The 17986-nt window shown below is 40.9% G+C and overlaps 4 protein-coding genes across 5 annotated transcripts; 3 read left to right on the forward strand and 1 right to left on the reverse strand.

Moving 5' to 3' along the window:
* Positions 1-240: 240 nt before the first annotated feature.
* On the forward strand, positions 241-5940 carry hcls1 (hematopoietic cell-specific Lyn substrate 1). The gene is made up of 15 exons (XM_083907175.1): positions 241-298; positions 896-979; positions 1070-1143; positions 1641-1764; positions 1858-1968; positions 2376-2430; positions 2697-2807; positions 2894-3004; positions 3084-3139; positions 3910-3979; positions 4078-4226; positions 4301-4483; positions 5327-5489; positions 5569-5637; positions 5732-5940. The coding sequence occupies exons 2-15, from the start codon at positions 896-898 to the stop codon at positions 5863-5865; spliced, it is 1494 nt and encodes a 497-aa protein (XP_083763301.1). The 5' UTR covers positions 241-298; the 3' UTR covers positions 5866-5940.
* A 152-nt stretch (positions 5941-6092) lies between these two features.
* Positions 6093-7898, reverse strand: llph (LLP homolog, long-term synaptic facilitation factor). Its single transcript, XM_083907176.1, has 3 exons — positions 7822-7898; positions 6797-7016; positions 6093-6678 (listed from the first exon to the last, which is right to left on the reverse strand). The coding sequence occupies exons 2-3, from the start codon at positions 7002-7004 to the stop codon at positions 6515-6517; spliced, it is 372 nt and encodes a 123-aa protein (XP_083763302.1). The 5' UTR covers positions 7005-7016; positions 7822-7898; the 3' UTR covers positions 6093-6514.
* A 286-nt stretch (positions 7899-8184) lies between these two features.
* pex26 (peroxisomal biogenesis factor 26) lies at positions 8185-10117 on the forward strand (the record flags this gene model as incomplete). Its single annotated transcript, XM_083906554.1, has 5 exons — positions 8185-8306; positions 8688-8828; positions 8956-9275; positions 9352-9492; positions 10001-10117. 5 exons carry the CDS (start codon positions 8185-8187, stop codon positions 10024-10026), a joined length of 750 nt encoding a protein of 249 aa, XP_083762680.1. The 3' UTR covers positions 10027-10117.
* A 470-nt stretch (positions 10118-10587) lies between these two features.
* Positions 10588-15572, forward strand: usp18 (ubiquitin specific peptidase 18). Of its 2 annotated transcripts, none has more exons than XM_083907026.1 (10): positions 10588-10739; positions 11674-11770; positions 11869-12011; positions 12104-12183; positions 12273-12407; positions 12505-12600; positions 12682-12843; positions 12923-13054; positions 13143-13189; positions 14603-15572. In XM_083907026.1, exons 1-10 carry the CDS (start codon positions 10679-10681, stop codon positions 14667-14669), a joined length of 1020 nt encoding a protein of 339 aa, XP_083763152.1. In that variant the 5' UTR covers positions 10588-10678; the 3' UTR covers positions 14670-15572. The 2 variants fall into 2 exon arrangements, with proteins under 2 accessions (XP_083763152.1, XP_083763153.1); XM_083907027.1 differs by having other exon boundaries at positions 12923-13050.
* The last annotated feature ends 2414 nt before the right edge of the window (positions 15573-17986 follow it).

Here is a 17986-nt window from a genome sequence, read left to right on the forward strand (position 1 = left end):
CTTTGTTTAGAGATTCCAATTTATTTTGACAGTTTCCGCATGTTCTTCATGTCATTGTTGTGTGACACTGCCCCCTAGTGTTGAATCTGCAGAACAACAGCAGCATTGACTGCAGCACCACCGAGTTATTTCCACCCGCGCGCGTCCATGTGTCGGGCTGCGCGTCCACGTGTCTCACATCAAAGTGCCTCAGTGAGATGAAAAAAAGCTTCACGAGAACTTCTGCGCGTGTCATTTAACGCATATTTTGCACATTTTTACAAAGTAAACGTGGACAAACTGCGCTGAAAAGTTGAAGGTAACGTCATTTTCTTTTGTATTTCATTTATTTGAACTTGTTATCGTGCACAAATCTACGTGTACGTGTGTTTTGTTCATTTTCCGGTTGTTTTCAGGAAGTAGAGACGCAGACTTTAATCATCTAATATTATTAAAGTGACAATAACGGTACGAAAGAGACTTGAATTAAGTCCAAAAGTAACATTAAATAGCTTTATTTTTGGCTTATGTGCACCTACTGTAACAGTAATGTGTTTTATATCATGTTTCTCAAAGTATAAGCGCTATTTATTGTCGTGAAATTTAAGATATTGTTAATATTTAAGTGATTATTCCTTAACGTTTCAAATGTATGTGTATTTTAGTAGTTTATTACGTGTAATTCACAATAATAATCTAGAATATTATGTTGTTTTAAAGGGATTTAAGTAATTTTTTAAACTGATGAGGAAATAAAGCTTCAACTTCCGTTTTTAGCACTTCAGCTTTAACACTGCTGTGTGTTTATTTCAGTCAGCATAGTGACTATAGAAACAGTTTATGCTTATATATGTGATACTTTTGTGTAGTCTATATATATATGACCTTTTAATGTAAGTGTTTTTATTTGACACAGATGTGGAAGTCAGTCGTGGGCCACAATGTGAACATGAAGGTGGCAGCAGAAGGAGACGACTGGGAGACCGACCCTGACTTTGAGGTGCTGACGATGACGACAATGTCTTTTAGTGGAAACTTCACGTTGGATTTCGTGTGATTTATTTGTGTTGTTGTCGTCTTGTTGTTTCAGAATGACGTGTCGGAGCAGGAGCAGCGCTGGGGGGCCAAGACCATCGAGGGGTCGGGACGTAAGGAGCACATCAGGTGAGGAGGAGGAGGAAGAGGAAGGTGAAATGTTTGTCAAGGAGAGAAGACGCAGGTCAGAGGTTTTTCAGCTGCTGTGAAGCAACAGGAAGAGGAAGTGAGAGCAGAGCGGAGGCCGTCACTCTGTCACCGTCTCCTAATATGGAGAATATGTGATGATGACGGTGTTGCTGAATGACACTGCAACTCATGTCTTTATTTAGTGTGTGTGAAAATCCCAGTAGATCATCCAGGCCACATTCAAACTCACTTAAATCACCGTTACCTGATTCTACAACGCCTGAATGAACTGAAATGCTGACGTTTGATTGGCCGATTAGATTATCTGTGTTATAGAAGCAAAGAGCAGGTGTTCCTAATAAAGCGTCCAGTGTGTGCAAGACATAGAAATCTTACATTTATACACATTCTGTCTTTTAAAGTGTAGATTATTTCTGCATATTCCGTTGAATGATCCCACTTTCTGAGGACAAATCTCCTCTGTCTGTCCTCGTCAGTGTTGCAGAGCTCAGAAACAAAGTGGCCGTGGAGCACGAGGCGGTGAAGAAGAAGGAGCACGTTCCCAAAGCCTCGTACGGATACGGAGGGAAGTTCGGCGTGGAGAAAGACCGCATGGACAAGGTCCATTGAGTGCTTTTCAATGATTAAAATACTGCATATATATATTTTACATATAATATCTATGACGTAACGTGTGGTGTTGTTTCTCTGCAGGGAGCCGTGGGTCACGACTACGTGTCGCACGTGGAGCATCACTCCTCCCAGACTGACGCGGCGCGAGGCTTTGGCGGGAAATTTGGCGTTCAGAAAGACCGCGTCGACAAGGTGAGGAAGAAAAGTGCTGCTGCTGCAGTTTGTCTGGCCTTTTCTGCACTTTCTGTCTTTTTTATACATACATGTCTGTAAATCATACAAATATGTACGTTTGTGTACATAAAGATCCCAGTGTTCGTTTAACAAAGGTAAAGACAATTTAAATTTAAGAATATTAAATGTGTAAAAGGTAGATTAATTTAGTTTTTTTAAAAAGCAATATATCAAGATGATATGAATACAAGATAATTAAAGATAAGTTCTTCTTAAAGTGTTCGTGTAAGGCAACAAGAAACATTTTTCACCATTTTGTTTTGGCGACGAACTTTACCACTTTACCGTGAACTAACACCGATATCGATATCCTTAAAACATTTATTCATTTCCTTAAAAATTGTGTGTCTGTTTCCTGTGTGCAGTCTGCACTGGGCTTTGAATACAAAGGACAAGTGGAGCAACATGCGTCTCAGAAAGGTACTTTTCTCTCTCTCTTTTCTGACCTTTCTACTTTGACGCAGTCGTTGTCTTTCGACTGGAAGGTTGTGGGTTCAATTCCATCAAGATAAGCTCTATATAAATACAGACAAATAATACCAACTCTTCTTCTTCTTCTGATTTTATTTGGTGGTAAAAAGTAACAAAGATAGGAAGGGGAGGAAATGTAGTGGAGTACAGATACCTGAGTTTTGTACTTAAGTACATGAAGTAACATTACGACACTTTCCTCATCATTCTTACAGATTACGCTAAAGGCTTTGGAGGAAAGTACGGCGTGGAGAAGGACAAAGTCGACAAAGTGGCTTTGGGATACGAATATAAAGGCCAGACAGAGAAGCACCAGTCACAGAAAGGTCAGGTCAAGGTTCAGTTTTTAAACAGTTTGCTTTGGAAAAAAAACTGCTTCATTCATGTCACACTTGTGCCTCGTTCCCACCAGACTACGCTAAGGGCTTCGGGGGGAAGTACGGCGTGGAGACGGAGAAAGTGGACAAAGCTGCTCTGGGCTACGACTACAAAGGACAAACGGAGAAGCATCAGTCACAGAAAGGTGAGTGGACACTCATGGCGTGTCGTCATAATAAAATATCTCAGGAATCGTCAGACTGAACACGTTTATCTGTGTTTAGATTATGCAGCAGGCTTTGGCGGCCGCTTCGGAGTCCAGGCAGATCGTCAGGATAAGGTAAAAAAATTTTTTTTTTATTTGATCTTGTTGTTTTCAGCTCAGGTCCTGCAGCAAGGCTGTAAAAAACACTGTGTACAAACTTCCATTAAAGCATAATACGTGCATTTTATTATATCTGGGTGTCAATTGCCTTGGAATTGAGCATTTTTACTAGTCTCCACTAGATGGCGTATCTAGATTCGCATTTCCATTAGATGGCACTGTCACCATTCTTTGGCTGTAAAGTCCAAATGGACTGGTCGATTCTTCACATTCTGGCTCGACCAAAATTGTGATTGGTCGACTCAATTTTTTTTTAGTTTCATGGTTAATTTTATGAGGAAAGTACCAAGTGCTAAGTGGGTTTTTTTTAGAGCACCAGTGTTTCACAGGTTTTCACAGTGTGTCTTCAGAGAACACCCCCCTTGTTCTCCACTATTTTGGTTTAGTCCAACCCAGTGGGCGAATTGTGACAATTCCCCCCTCATAAATGTCATATTTTCACCTGAAAGCATTGTAGCATCATGACAAAATCTGGCATTTAAAGGGTTAAAATTGTTCCTTAGTATTTGATATCAATAATTAGGCTAGTTTGCTTTTAAAAAAGCAAATTTTTGGTATTTAGTAGTACGAGTGTGACTAATAGTAGACTATTATGATGGTTTCATCCCAACTTCCTGTTAGCAGAATTGTAGATGTTTAAGGGCATTCCTATGAATGTGTCGGAATTACAGTAAAAACAAACATGTCGTAGTGATATAATTAGCTGCTCTTTTGACTTTCCTCAGAATGCGGCCGGTTTCTCGGACATGAACTCACCGACCTCTGCTTACAAGAAGACTCAACCCTTCGAAGCTTGTACGGCCAGTTTATTTTCATTTTTTTTTTTAAATAAATGTCACAGTAAATGTTCAAAACGAGCTGCTGTTTTCATTTAAAACCTGTGTTCGACGCAGCGAGCGCAGACGCGGGGAAACTGAAGGCGCGCTTCGAGAGCATGGCCAAGTCCTCTGAGGAGGAGAACAGGAAGAAGGTGGAAGAGGAGCGAGCGAGGAGACAAGCGAGGGAGAAGAGAGAGCGAGAGGAGGCCAAACACAGGCAGCAGGTGAAGAACAAAGAAGACAACTTAATTCTTTTTTATATTTCTTATCTAATCTTTTGTTGTGTTTGGTCGTGAAGGAACAGAGCAGCAAAGAAGAGGAGACGACGAAGAAGATGAGTCCTCCACCTGTTCCACATGTGGCTCCAGAGGAGGACGTGACCACACCTGAAATACATCAGCACAAGGCAGAGATACAGGAGCCAGAGCCAGAACAAGAACAAGAACAAGAACCAGAACCAGAACCAGAACCAGAACCAGAGGTTAGACCTTCTGATTCAGCCAGTTAAAGTTGACTCAAAATCAACATTTTAAGGTTTAACCCCTTTAACACCAAGCATATCGCAGACGACACATTCGCACAAGCGTGTAAGATCATTCATATTGTTTTGAGAATATTAACCCCTTTGTTTCTGAATTTAGTTATTTTACACGCACAATAAGTTAAACTACAACTTTCAGGCTGTTTTTTTTACTGGATTATGTCACATTATAAACAATTATATCATCAAACTTTTATTAACAAAGCTGTGACAGAGTTTAAGAATGAATCCTCACACTATCAACACAATCCTCGTCTCCAGTGTGTTTAATCAGGGCTGCAGCTAACGATTATTTTCATGTGTTCTGTCCATAAAATGTCACGAAATGCTGAAAAATGTCAGTCATTGTTTGCCAAACTTGGAAACTATTTTGTCCACAAAGCTTTTCGTTGAAATGAACAAAGAAACTAACAGTGAAAGTAGAATGGCACACTATTTTTGACTTTATTTGACTGTGGAACAAGTATTTCACGACTTATTTTGAGAAGTTCTCACTTGTCTAACACCTCAACATATTTTGTGCAGATAATCTCACTTGTTTATAGTCGATATCTTCTCAAATCAAGTATTTCTTTCTCATATTTAAACTGGGCTTTTTGGAAACTAAGAGCGCCTCAGTGTCCTCCTTTCTTGTGTTTGTTACACTTTCTCACCAGGAGAGGTCACTAGTTCTTACACAAAGAACATTTACACAGCCTCTATGATGTTTGCTTTCTGTCTTAATCCAGATAATTAGAGGAGAATAAAAAGGTGATATCTGCGATGTTCTGTCTTGTTTTGCAGGATGAACCCGTGTATGAAGAGCCGCCGGAGTTGCCTCCTCGCTCAGACGATTTTCTCGGTGGCCCGCCGCTGCCTGACCTGACAGAAGAGGAAGATGATGCAGACTATGAGGAAATTGAGGAAGTCGGGAGTCCGTCTCCTCCTTCTCCTCCACCAGAGACAGGTCTGCGTCTGCGTCTGCTGCTGTTCAACTTTGACGATTTGATCAAGAAAAATGCAAACGTTTGCGTTTTCTTTTACAGACGAGGACAACGAGTACGAAGACTTGGCGTGTGGACAGAAGGCGGTGGCCATTTACGACTATCAGGGAGGTATGACGCTTCCATTAAGCTTCTTTTTTATTATTATTATTCAATCATCATTTTCACACTTGCAGGAACAAATCCTACCGTTTAATTTCAACAGAGGCAGATGATGAAATCTCCTTCAACCCGGACGATGTGATCACCAACATCGAGATGATCGATGAAGGCTGGTGGAAGGGACTGTGTCACGGACACGTCGGCCTGTTCCCAGCTGCTTATGTTAAGCTCCTTTAGTTTACTTTCTTTTTAGCGCGAGCTTCCCTTGCGAAGATCTCAGGTTTAAAACTGTAATTTATACAAAAGAAAATCACGGCCAAGTCGTTCCAGAGTGGCTTCTGATTCCACCCTTTTCTCCGTTCATCTCACTCTGTGGCTTTAGAGTTAACAGGAACACAAAATCCATGTTTATTATCATATCTTTTATTTGCAATAAACTGGAATCGACAGGTTTCCTACACATGGGCTCCTTTTTGTCATCGGTGTCAGTTTACACAAACATCAAGGCAATAATCATGATCATATACCGTGTCCTGTTCGTCTACTGTGTGATCGCCAACTAAAGAAATAGTTGCTGTTTTCTTGTTCAATATTGATTGTGTGTGAATCCTCAGTGGTTTGCAGCACACTAGGAAAAATATTCTCTGACGACAAAAACATAAGAACTGAGGTGAGACAAAATCGACAATCAGACTGTTGTATCGGTTCCGACGATGAGACTCTGTCGCACAACCATGAATCTCATAATCCTCAGAACCGAGTGAGATCCAGGAACAGGAAGTGACAACTGACGCGTACAAATCGTTACATACATACATACATCGATAGATGCTGTGTTTCTGCATCAAAAGTCTTTAAAGCAAAGAAAAGCGGATCTCTTGGTTGATCACCAGGCGAGACCCTTCTTCTTGTTGCCTTTGCCGCTTTTATTTGCCACCCGCTTGGTTTTCAGTTTCTTGGCCTGTCGCTGGTTCATCCACACAGGATACTGTCCATTTTCATCCAGCTGTGTTTTCTTGTTGCGCTTGTTGTCCATGTCCATCTTCCCACCTGGAACAACAAAAAACAGAAACTGGGTTGAAAAATCACCTTATATTATGAGACGATATAATAGCTCCCCTGCTGTTTTTAGTATCTACTGTGGACGATGTTGTGCTCGGTCACTCACTGTCGCCCTCCATCTCTGGCACATCTGTCTGCTTCATGATCTCGTCGGCCGTCACCACGGTGGCAATTTCCTGCATGTCTGTCATCACGGCGTCTTTCTTGTCCCGACTCAGCGCTTCTTTCAGACGAGCCAGCTCCTTGGGAGCGTTTTTCGTCCTCTTCACCGCGCGCATCTTCCGCTTCCATTTGCTTCGCAGGCTTTTTGCCATTTTGAGGATGTTCTGAAAGTAAAAATAACTCATTTAAGCTTTGTAAAAACATCAATATAAATCCCGATGAGGCAGCTATCTGGGGCCTGAGACTGAGTCACTGAATCCCCAAGGTACAGAAAAACATGCCTTCTTTAAACTATTCCTAACTATTTTAAGAACACTTAATCATTTGATTACTAATTAACAACTTTAGTTCTAACCAGTTACTTTGATATTTGTGTATCTTCGACGGTTACTTGGCGCATATCTGTGATTTCCACCCCATTTAGAGGACAAAACAAGACATTTGAGAAACATCATTTCAGGTTTGGTCAACATTTTATGGACAAAACGACTACTCGATTAATCGACGATGAAAATAATCGTCGATTAATCGAAGCCCTCAGTACCCATCCAGTTGAAAACGTAAGTTTACATTATTTCTGTTGAACGCCAATTTATTTATGTCAAACTACTTTCATTTAATTATGTGTATCTCTTAATTATACTGTATATAGAACCCGTTTACTTGCTAGCTAGCTGTCGAATCTCCATACTACAATGTTTAAAGCTAATAGCTTTTAAAGAGCTTAATATTGACAGCTGGTAAGATATCGACAGAACGTGTTAGTCGAAGATATTCGTTAACTGGGATTCGCTTACAAGTGATTTTAAACTGCGACACGCTAACTAAAGTGTGCTAACAGTTAGCTTCACAGACGTCGCCAACGACAAAACACACGGAGCTAACGTGAGCGCTACATTACGGCACACGTCAGGTTACTTAATGTTAGCAGCGCTTAAGCGAAGTAAAGAGTAAACAAATGTCACTTACGTTGTTTTCTTTACGCTTTAAAGTTTTTCCACAGTCCGTGACACCGTGATGTGGACACGTGTTTACAGGACGAGAGAGGAAGGGGAAAGAAAACACAAAACGAAGAAGCAGCAACGTGATTGGCTGCTTCAGTCAACGCGAAGAACACGACGTCTGATTGGCTCTCAGTCCCAAACGCGGAAGTTAGTGTGGACACGGGTTGTAAACAAACGTGTAGGGATAAGTTTAGCGTCAAAATTGACACTTTTCATGGATTTACTTAATCCCCACTCGAGACTAAGCGACTGTTAGTGTTGCAAATAAGTAATTTCTGTCGTTTTTTGTCGCCACCACCTTCTTTTTCTGTTTCCACACATTTTTTTAATGTCCAACATGTTGGATACGGCTGCGGAGCAGATGATGGTCCACAGTGATTTCCAGGCGGCGTTTGACACGTGTGACCGAGGTTTGCAGAGTCTCTCCAGCATGAACTCAGAGGACAACAGGTGAGAGACGGATACCCCCACACCAGCACCAAAACTACTCCAAAACTGCATCATTCCCTGTTAAATACTGCAAATCATAACACTGTTTACTTGTACATACTATGATATTGTTTACCTTATTTTCATTTGATGCATTGCACATATTTAATACTATTAAAGGGCTGTTTTCACTCATTTATCCCACTTACTGCTGCTGTGTTTGTTTAATTCTCATTCTGTTACAGAGTTGGATTACATTTCACCCGTTTTCTCCAGATGTTTTACTCATAAAATAATTATAATTGACAGAATCGCAGTGAAGACGTACTTTTACGTATCTAACAGTAAAAGTTACTCAGTTAATCAGATTATTGGGTGTCTATGTTTATGTTTTTTTTGCAGGTGCGGAGAATTAAAAGCTGGTTTCTGCATCTTAGGGATTCAAGCTCTGGCTGAGCTGAATCAGTGGAACAGTGTCCTCCCCTGGGTCCTTCAGCAGTACGAACACCCGGAGACAATACCAGCAAAAATAATGCAGATGTGGTGAGTGGAGCTGCATCAGTTGGTCCATTAATTCATCGGGTCAACAGAAAGTCATTTAACAAGGCATTAGACAGAAATGCACTCAAATACCTATTAAATAGAGACTTGTTTCCTCTCATTTTGGCAGCATACTCCTCTACTCTAAGGTGGGTGAACCTGCTGTGATGCAGGAGGCAGCCAGACTTTGGTTGCACTGCCCGTCCAACAGCAGCGCGCCAGGGTTCGGGACGGCGGCGGAGCTCTACCTGCTGCACGTCCTCGTCCCGCTCGGACACACGGAGGAGGCTCGCGAGTTGATCCTGGGCGAGGTGGGAAGCGCTGCGTTCACGGAAGACCAGAGATGCACGGCGCTGGGCGTCGTTGCAGACAAAGAGCGACAGAATCGAGAACCGCCTCCAAATCCTGACACAAACTCTGAGAATTTGACTCGGACTGTCCCAGCTAATGGTCAGAGATTTCACTTCATATTCACACGAGTACAAATATATAGAGTGTTCTTCTGAGTGTGTTTTTCCTTCTGCAGGTGCTGTCGTCCGGAAACTTGAAGCCATGCTCACGTGTCTGTACAGAAAACTGTTTGTGACGCGCTCCGGCTCGTTTCCTCTGCGCAGGATCTTCCTGGCGGTCGTTCTTCTCTACATGCTGTTTGTGCGAATGGATCCAGGTGAAGAAAATGTTCTCGATATCTCACTTTCATCACCACGTACAAGACAGTTGATCTAGAGCTGAAGCGATTAATCTATAAATAAATTATTTTTGATAACTGATTAATCGGTTTGAAGCTCAACACACCCACTCCATCACAACTGACTTTATATCATCGGCAAAATGATTTGTTGACGTTTTACAGAGTTTAGGGCCATGGATTTATCAGTGTTTCCGTTGCATAAAACACTGACTCATGATAATAGACAACAAGAAACGAGTAAAGTAAGTTAGCGACCACTTTATTAGGAACAGAAGACACCTGATAGAGTGGCAGGGACGACAATCAGTGCATATCTGAGTTGTAACAAGAGGATTCGGTATCATTCCTCTCTTTTTTGGGCCATTTAATGTAAATACTAGAGACGTTTGCATGTGAAATTGACAGTTTCTGAAATACTCGGACTATGCCACATTCAAACACCTTTCTTCTCCGTTCTGGTGCTCTGTTTTTGGACTTTGAGCAGTTGGACAGATGTACCTAATAAAGTGAGTATGTGTAAAAATAATGGCAGCTGTTTTGACACAATCACAGGTGTAAAATAATCAAATTTTGGATGACTTTTTTTTACAAGGAATGTGACAACAAATATGATAAAAATCTGACAATGCTGAACTATTGTTTGTTAGTTTAATTTTAAAGGTTATTCAGACTGAAAGAAAGTATATTACATTTTAAAAAATAACGTAATTAGCCATTTTCCCCAGCCATCTTATTGTTAAACACATACATTAAAGCCCAAAAGAGTTTACAGTACCTACTCAATACACCTCATAGAAGTAGTTTTATTTTATCTCTTTTTTTTTTTTCTTTTTTTTTAATCACAGAATGCATTATTTGCAAGTAAAAATTTAGCTCCCAACTGTTACGAAAAACCCAACGTTATTAAGTGTATTTGAAATAAATTGAGTTCAGTCCACGTGAGAAGGTAAATGGAGCTGGTGTTGGTGTCTTCTGCGCATGTGCAGTGTTTAGTTTCGTTTTCAGTGAAGTGGGCGCAGTGACTGACGGAGGAGAGAGAGAGAGAGAGAGAGAGAGAGAGAGAGAGAGAGAGAGAGAGGAGCTGGAAACCGAAAACGATCCTGATTTTGACGATGTGACGGTAAAGTTTTCTCGTTTACTCTGAAACAAGACGTTTGTCATCATGTCTGCTCGGTTCAGAGATCTAATGTCCGTGTTCAGACTGAGGGACTCGCATCACTGTGGTGAGTAGAGAACAACACCTGTAAATAACAAAAAGTTAACTGTGTTTATTTATTATGTCAGGTTGATTATGTACTTGTGTTGACAGTTGTGTACAGGGGGAAAAAGTTAAATTCAGCGTGTGAAAGAGAAACCAGGGAATATAATATATAAAATGTATATATATGAATATATGTGTATGTGTGTGTGTGTGTGTGTATTTATGTATATGTATGTGTATGTGTATGTGTTGTGTATATACATATATGTATGTGTGTATATATGTGTATGTGTATACATAGTGTATACAGGTATAATAGGATAAGGTGTGTATATATATATATGTATATATATATATATTGAAAAGTAAAATATGTGTAATTTATATATATATATGTGTGTATGTATGTATATATGCATATATATGTATATATATGTGTGTATGTGTATATATGCATATATATGTATATATATATATGTGTGTATGTGTATATATACATATATGTATGTATATATACATGTGTGTATATGTACATATGTATGTGTATATATGTGTGTGTATATGTACATATATATGTATGTATTGTATATATGTGTGTGTATATGTACATATATATGTATGTATTGTATATATATGTGTGTATATGTACTTATATATGTATGTATGTATATATATATATGTGTATATGTACATATATATGTATGTATATATATATGTGTGTATGTTTATATGTACATATGTGTGTGTATGTGTATATGTACATGTGTGTGTATATACATGTATGTATGTGTGTGTTGTGTGTATACATATACATATATATGTATACACATATATACATATGAATGCTCATTGTTAATTGGACACTAAATTGACCACATACACACTCATTGATAAAGTGTTGATTAAATGTATCACAGATGTTTTAATTGTTCAAAATTTTCAACTCTCTGCTCCAGCAATGCGAGGCCTCAGCAACTACCATCTCTCCTGCTGTGTGAACACTTTACTGCAGACGCTCTCTGCCACCTGGGAACTGACGGACCTGCTCCAACAGTAAGAAAATGTTCAGTCCTGTAGTCAGTTGTATATACTTCCTACATTTAGGTCGAGACAACGTTCATTTTAAACGGCCTTGTGTTGAATTTCACCAGGTGGGACACAGCTGGCGTGGGCTCGGCCACTCGTAACGTCCCTCTGCAGCTGAAGACGCTTCTGGTCGCCATGAGCAGCGACCTTCCTCGGCAGGTTTCCCATCGAGACTTCCTCCACTGTCTGGACAGAAACGCCGTCTCGCGTAAGAACGTCACACACACACACACGCGCTCACGCGTTATGGTGTCGTTTATATATTTCACGTCTTGTGACGGTGAAGATGTTGTCTTGCAGTTAATGTGCAGCACGACGCGGATGAAGTGTTCCTCTCCATCCTGAACTTCACGCATCAGCAGATGAACGACAAAGCCCTGGTCGGCCTCTCATCATTATTAGTCTTTTTTTCCTCTTAAACGCCTCATTTATACCTTCTTTTTTTTAATAATCTCTATCTCTGTATCAGGCTCTCGAAATCCAGAATCTGTATAAAGTGTCTGTGGAGACGTCCCTGCAGTGTATGGAGTGCACGTCCGTCCAGACTCGGACCAGCTACCTGCTCAGTTTGCCTCTACATGTAAAGGAAGGTCACAACTATCTGGTGTGGTTCTTTTTTATTTGTGTGTGTTTGAATATTTTTTTTTTAAATATAAGAAACAGATTTTATTTCTGAGTATTTCTGATGTGAACTTTTTCAGGAAGATTGCATTTCCTCCTTCTTGGAGGTTCACGAGCTGCGCGGCATCGACTCGTGCTACTGTGCAAAATGTGAAACCAAGACTCCGTCTCAGCAGGTGAGGCTTCGTTTTAAACGGTTCTCAAACACTTTTATTTTGAAATCATGTGAAATAGTGCCCCAATATTTGTCTTTTTAGGGCGTCAAACTTCTCTCCTTGCCTCGCATCGTGTGCATGCACCTGAAGCGGTTTAGAAATCGCCGTGGTTACGCCCGGAAACTCGATTGTCAGGTAACATTTCCAGAGGCCCTTGACTTCTCTGAGATTGCTAGAGAGGGATTCTCCGCACACTTTGCTCAGGTATGTCCATGTCCGGTCCAGTCATTTTTTATTGTTGTTTTTGTCGCCTAAAATAAAAAAAGTGTGTTTGCTCTTCTAGAAAGAGTGCAAGTACACTCTGTATGCGGTCGTCGTGCACTGTGGAGATGCGATGTGTGGGCACTACACGGCCTTGGTTCGTGACAGGATGAACCAGGACTGGTACTACGCTGACGACAGCCGCGTCGGGTTCGTTCAATCGCTTTTTTGTCCTGGATTTATTACTTAAAACTTTGTTGTCTGCAAATTAATTCATAAACAAATTTCTTTCTAACCAATAGGCTTCTTGGGAAGATGTGCAGAGAACATATGGAAACACACCGTACAGGTAAACTGCTCAACATCACGTCCTTGTGTTAGCTTAAATGTGCATTATGTAATAAATCTGGTCATAAAATCCTCCTAATATGTCACAGAGACTCAGGAATAATGTTCATATAACAAACTGAACTCACCAACAACAACAGTACAGACAAAAATATTTGCATTAAAAAAATATTTTGCATACTGCAAATCATGTTTTGGCATGTGGCGCTACCTACCGCCGTCTACCAATCATTGCAGTCAGCAGAGTCTCAGCTGCCGAGCGACCACGGGTTGCCAGTTACGTCAAAAAACGAAACCTAAAAGACCTCTGTATTTTGATTTTGAATGTAGTAACCGTTTTTGGCCACATTCTTACATATGTCGCCTTTAAAGCGAAATTATGAAACCTGGTCGGACAACGGCGAAACTAAGTTGAACCAAATTTCACGAAATTTTTGACGGAAAAGCGGAACAGCCCAAGACGAACAAAAAAGTCTATTGTGACCACGGCCTCGACTCAACAGGAATTTGGCCATTTTGAATTTGACGTCCGTCTGGGCGATTTGCACGTTTTTCGTAAAATTATCAAACTCGTCTGTGCACGTTAATTGTACAAACGTAGAAAAAAAAAAAAACCTGCGTCAAACAGGAAGTGCCCTGTGACTTTGCCATACAACATGAAGTCAGCCATTTTGAATTTAGCCAACATTTAGCCACCAAACGGCAAGTTCACTGTAACTTTGTAACTGTACATCGCCCGAAACTTAGATAAGAGACTCAACCAGAAAACATCAACACGTGAAAACTGAGTCAAGGGCATAGTGCCACCTGCTGGCTGGGCACAAGTTACCCAATCTAAGGTCTTTCTGCTAAGCTACATGAGCTCATTTGCGTTTAATTGACTGTGGAGTGCCTCAGGGCTCTATTCTGGTTAATCAGTTATTTTTAATCCACATGCTCCGAGGTCGTCACACAATGTTAAGCTTTGGTGTGGACATTTATAACATTTTATCATCTTTTCTACAGGCAATGATAGTGGTTTAACTTACAGTAGGTACCACTCAGGCTTCTCAATTAAACCTGTAAAACAGAAGATGTGATATGCTTGAACGATCCCACAGATCCTAATGAATATCATTGTAAATCCTCACTCAGCTTTTATCTTCCCACTCTCAGAAACGGCCTTAGATCTTAACACAATGCCTTATTGTCTGTTCCTTGGAAGAGAAGATATTTTTGCACTGATGGCTTTCTCAACTTTTGAACTTTCAAGCAGAGGAAATCCATCTTTGTCTTTCAACAACTGTCTATTTTGCCAAACACCTGGTCGCTCCTATATTGTCCCTTTCTTTTTTCTCCTCCCCCCCTGTTTATTTTGTTGTTTCCTGTCCCAGTTGCGAGAAGCCTAACTTTATTTTCTGTTTTGTTTTTACAGCGGCACAGCGTACATGTTAATGTACAGAAGAAGTGAGGAGAGGCAACGACCTGAATTATCCGGCTGACGAGGTGCAATATGGAGGTGGAGACCATAGGAAATCGTGAATTTAATCGAAATAATCAAGAGAAACTTTGTGTTATATCATATCAAATGTATTGAACTCACTCATAGAAGTGCTTTATATACCAATCATGACAACACCAGCAATTTCTAGCCAGTAGGTGGCGTTGAAGACTTGAGGCAGGGCTGAGTTTTCCACTCTGAGACCACACACAACGTGTATGAGCTCAGTGATGCTGGGGGTTAGCGGAGGGGGGAGCTTGGTTTGCAGGGAATGCTTAGCTTAGATGTTCAACTGTTTGGGGGGAAATACCTGCTATAGGCCTCACTGTTCATTTTCCTGACACTGCTGAATAATAGACGAGTCACTTATGAAGAACAGTGAATCATTTTTTTTTGTCTCGTTTGGGCTGCAGCATCAACAAAAGTCATCTATTTCACCATCTCTATATTGTTTTTGAATCACTACCTGTAACTACCTGCAGACGTCCTCTGCAGGTAGTTTCCTTTTGTTCGCAATAAAAAAAAGGAGGTTAAGCGTCGCAGTCGAGCGCTCGGTGCGCGCCGCTGTCAGCAGAGCCTCTTAAGTTCCCACTCGCTTGGCCCTGGAGTCGGAGGAGCGTGTGAAAACGGTGCCTGTGTGTGCTGCACGGCTCTGACAGAATGGAACATGCCTGTACAGTGCCACAGGCGGCAGGCGGCAGGCCCCTAGTGCTTAGTCAACTCACTACCGTGCAGCGTAGAGGAGGCATCGTCCTCCCACACTGAGACCACATATGTGCATTATGTCTATATAAGTATTTTAAGAGGAGATCTGCATTGTGCTTTGCTGTTATTTGCTATGATTTGTTTACTTTAACGTGGGTAAAATGGAATGTGTTTATATCGATGTGTGTAACGTGAAAGGCTCGACTCTTGGTGATAAACCCTATAAAGTTCCTCCTTCGACTCTTTTACGAAAGCTCGACAAAAGGTTTTCCAGCGTCTTTCAACTCATTGTTTTACTTCTCTGAAGCACAACTTTTATTGGTCTGACTCAGACCTCGGGGCCTCGCTCAACAATACACAAATCCCGGCGTAACGCAACCTGCCCAGGGCTAAACTGAGGATTTAGACTTGGTCTGACATCAGAAACTGTGAAAACGAGAGCGAGTGTTGAATAATGGGACGTGCTTATGTCGTAAAAAAACATTTTCGCTTTTGTGTTCAAAGTTGCCCCGCGAGTAAATGATACAATCATAGCCTAAAAATACACTCAACAAAAATATGAACGCACAAAGAAAAACGTGTAGTTTTTGGTATATAAAATCCTCCTAATATGTCACAGAGACTCAGGAATAATGTTCATATAACAAACTGAACTCACCAACAACAACAGTACAGACAAAATATTTGCATTAAAAAAAAATATTTTGCAGACTGCAAATCATGTTTATGTTTTGAAATTTCGGCATGTGGCGCCACCTACTGCAGTCCACCAGCCATTGCAGTCGGTAGAGTCTCAGCTGCCGAGCAACCACGGGTTGCCACTTACGTCATAAAACGAAACCTAAAAGACCTCGGTATTTTCAATTTGAATGTAGTAACCGTCTTTGGCCACATTCTTACATATGGCGCCTTTAATTTGTGAGCATTAGGATCGATTTCAAAACAAAAGTCCTGGAGTAATCTGTGGCATATTGACAAGTGACAAAAGTCCACATTTTGGTGTGCCCTTTTATTGACCAGACCATAAGGAGTGTCTGTGTACTGGTCACGCATTTTCCAGTGACACTGGACTACTGGGAGTATACATCAAATCATCCCAATTTTACCGACCCCATCAAAACATTCTTACTGTTAATGCAGAATTATCTGTGCATTAAGCCTAAAAACCAGGATCCTATCGTATCCTTAGAAAACTGTGTGTTTTGATCACTAACCCTTGTTCCAGGACCGGTTTCTGTTTTGATTTCAGCGATATGTTTGACGAGCACCTGTCCACCGACCACATCAGACACCAACGACTCGGCAGCAGCAGCAGCAGCAGCAAAACCCAAAAGGCCACATGTAGCCTATAAAGTCCTGACTGAGCCTCTGGAAATCTTGGCTTCTCCTGGAGCACGTGTCCCGCATGCGTGAGGTATTTGACTCTGTTGTTTGAGGTTAAGCTTTGGCCCCTAGACGTAATTATACAGACACTTTATGGCACATCATAATCTCTGCGGTGTAGTTTTAGATTCTCTTTATCTCGGACAGTCGCCGACGACGGCCTCGCGTTGCGTTTGTTTCTATTGATTGACGATAAAGTATTAAAAAACCTGCAACTGAGCTAATATTCTGCTGGGAACAGACATAACAAACGCGTACAGATAATGTTCCTCAGGCTTTTGCTGCAGCGTGGCAGCACTTCAACTGTTTTCTTTGGAGAATATATCAAGGTTCATTAATACATTTTAGTCATTGTTGATGTGTGTTTACCAGTTACTAGGTGAGCACACCACTGATGCGTCGAGGAAAAAATGGAATTTGGCATTGTGAAAACCACTCTTAAATTTTCCTTTTTTTGTGTGTGTGTGTGTGTGTGGAGTGTTTCACAGGCTCAGATCAATGCCTCCGAGTGTCTGACTGCTTTTCTTTTTTTCAGCACATCGGTATGATCTCCAGCCTTCTGTAGTTCATAACGGCCAATGAGTTTGCCGTTTTATGTCACTTTTGTAAAAGAATACACCTCGCGCTGTTCGAACAACAGCAGAGTCAGCAGAGTCTCAGCTGCCGAGCAACCACGGGTTGCCAGTTTACGAGAAAACGAAACCTAAAAGACCACGGTGTTTTGAATTTGAATGTAGTAACCGCTTTTGGCCACATTCTTACATATGGCATCTTTAAGTACAGTAAATGTCATATACTTAAAGACTGAAGTAATATTATTTTTAAAAAAGTGACTTCAACTTCTACCAAAGTCATTTTCTGGGAAGATACTTGTACTTTTACTTGATAGCATCAGAAGACGACAGGAAGTAGCAGAAATATCAAAAGAACAATGGCGACATTTCATCCCCCTTTAGCCATGCTAGCAGCTTCATCACAACGTCAGGCTTTTGTTAGCTACGGCTTCCGCTAACGTGTGTACATCTGAATTCCCAGATGATAAATAGAAATGTAGTGACTCAAACACCACGATTAGCCTTATTGTGACTTAAAGTGAAATCTATCTCAACCGCTTTACAGATTTCCCCCGCTACGTTGCTGTTAGCTTAGCATGCTAAACACTAACTACGACAACATGTTAGCGTTGTTGTCAGTCGTCTCGAAGTTTTTCACAGAAACTAACCCAAGACT

The sequence above is a fragment of the Microchirus variegatus genome (assembly GCF_963457635.1).
Source record: "Microchirus variegatus genome assembly, chromosome: 20".
Lineage (NCBI taxonomy): Eukaryota > Metazoa > Chordata > Actinopteri > Pleuronectiformes > Soleidae > Microchirus > Microchirus variegatus.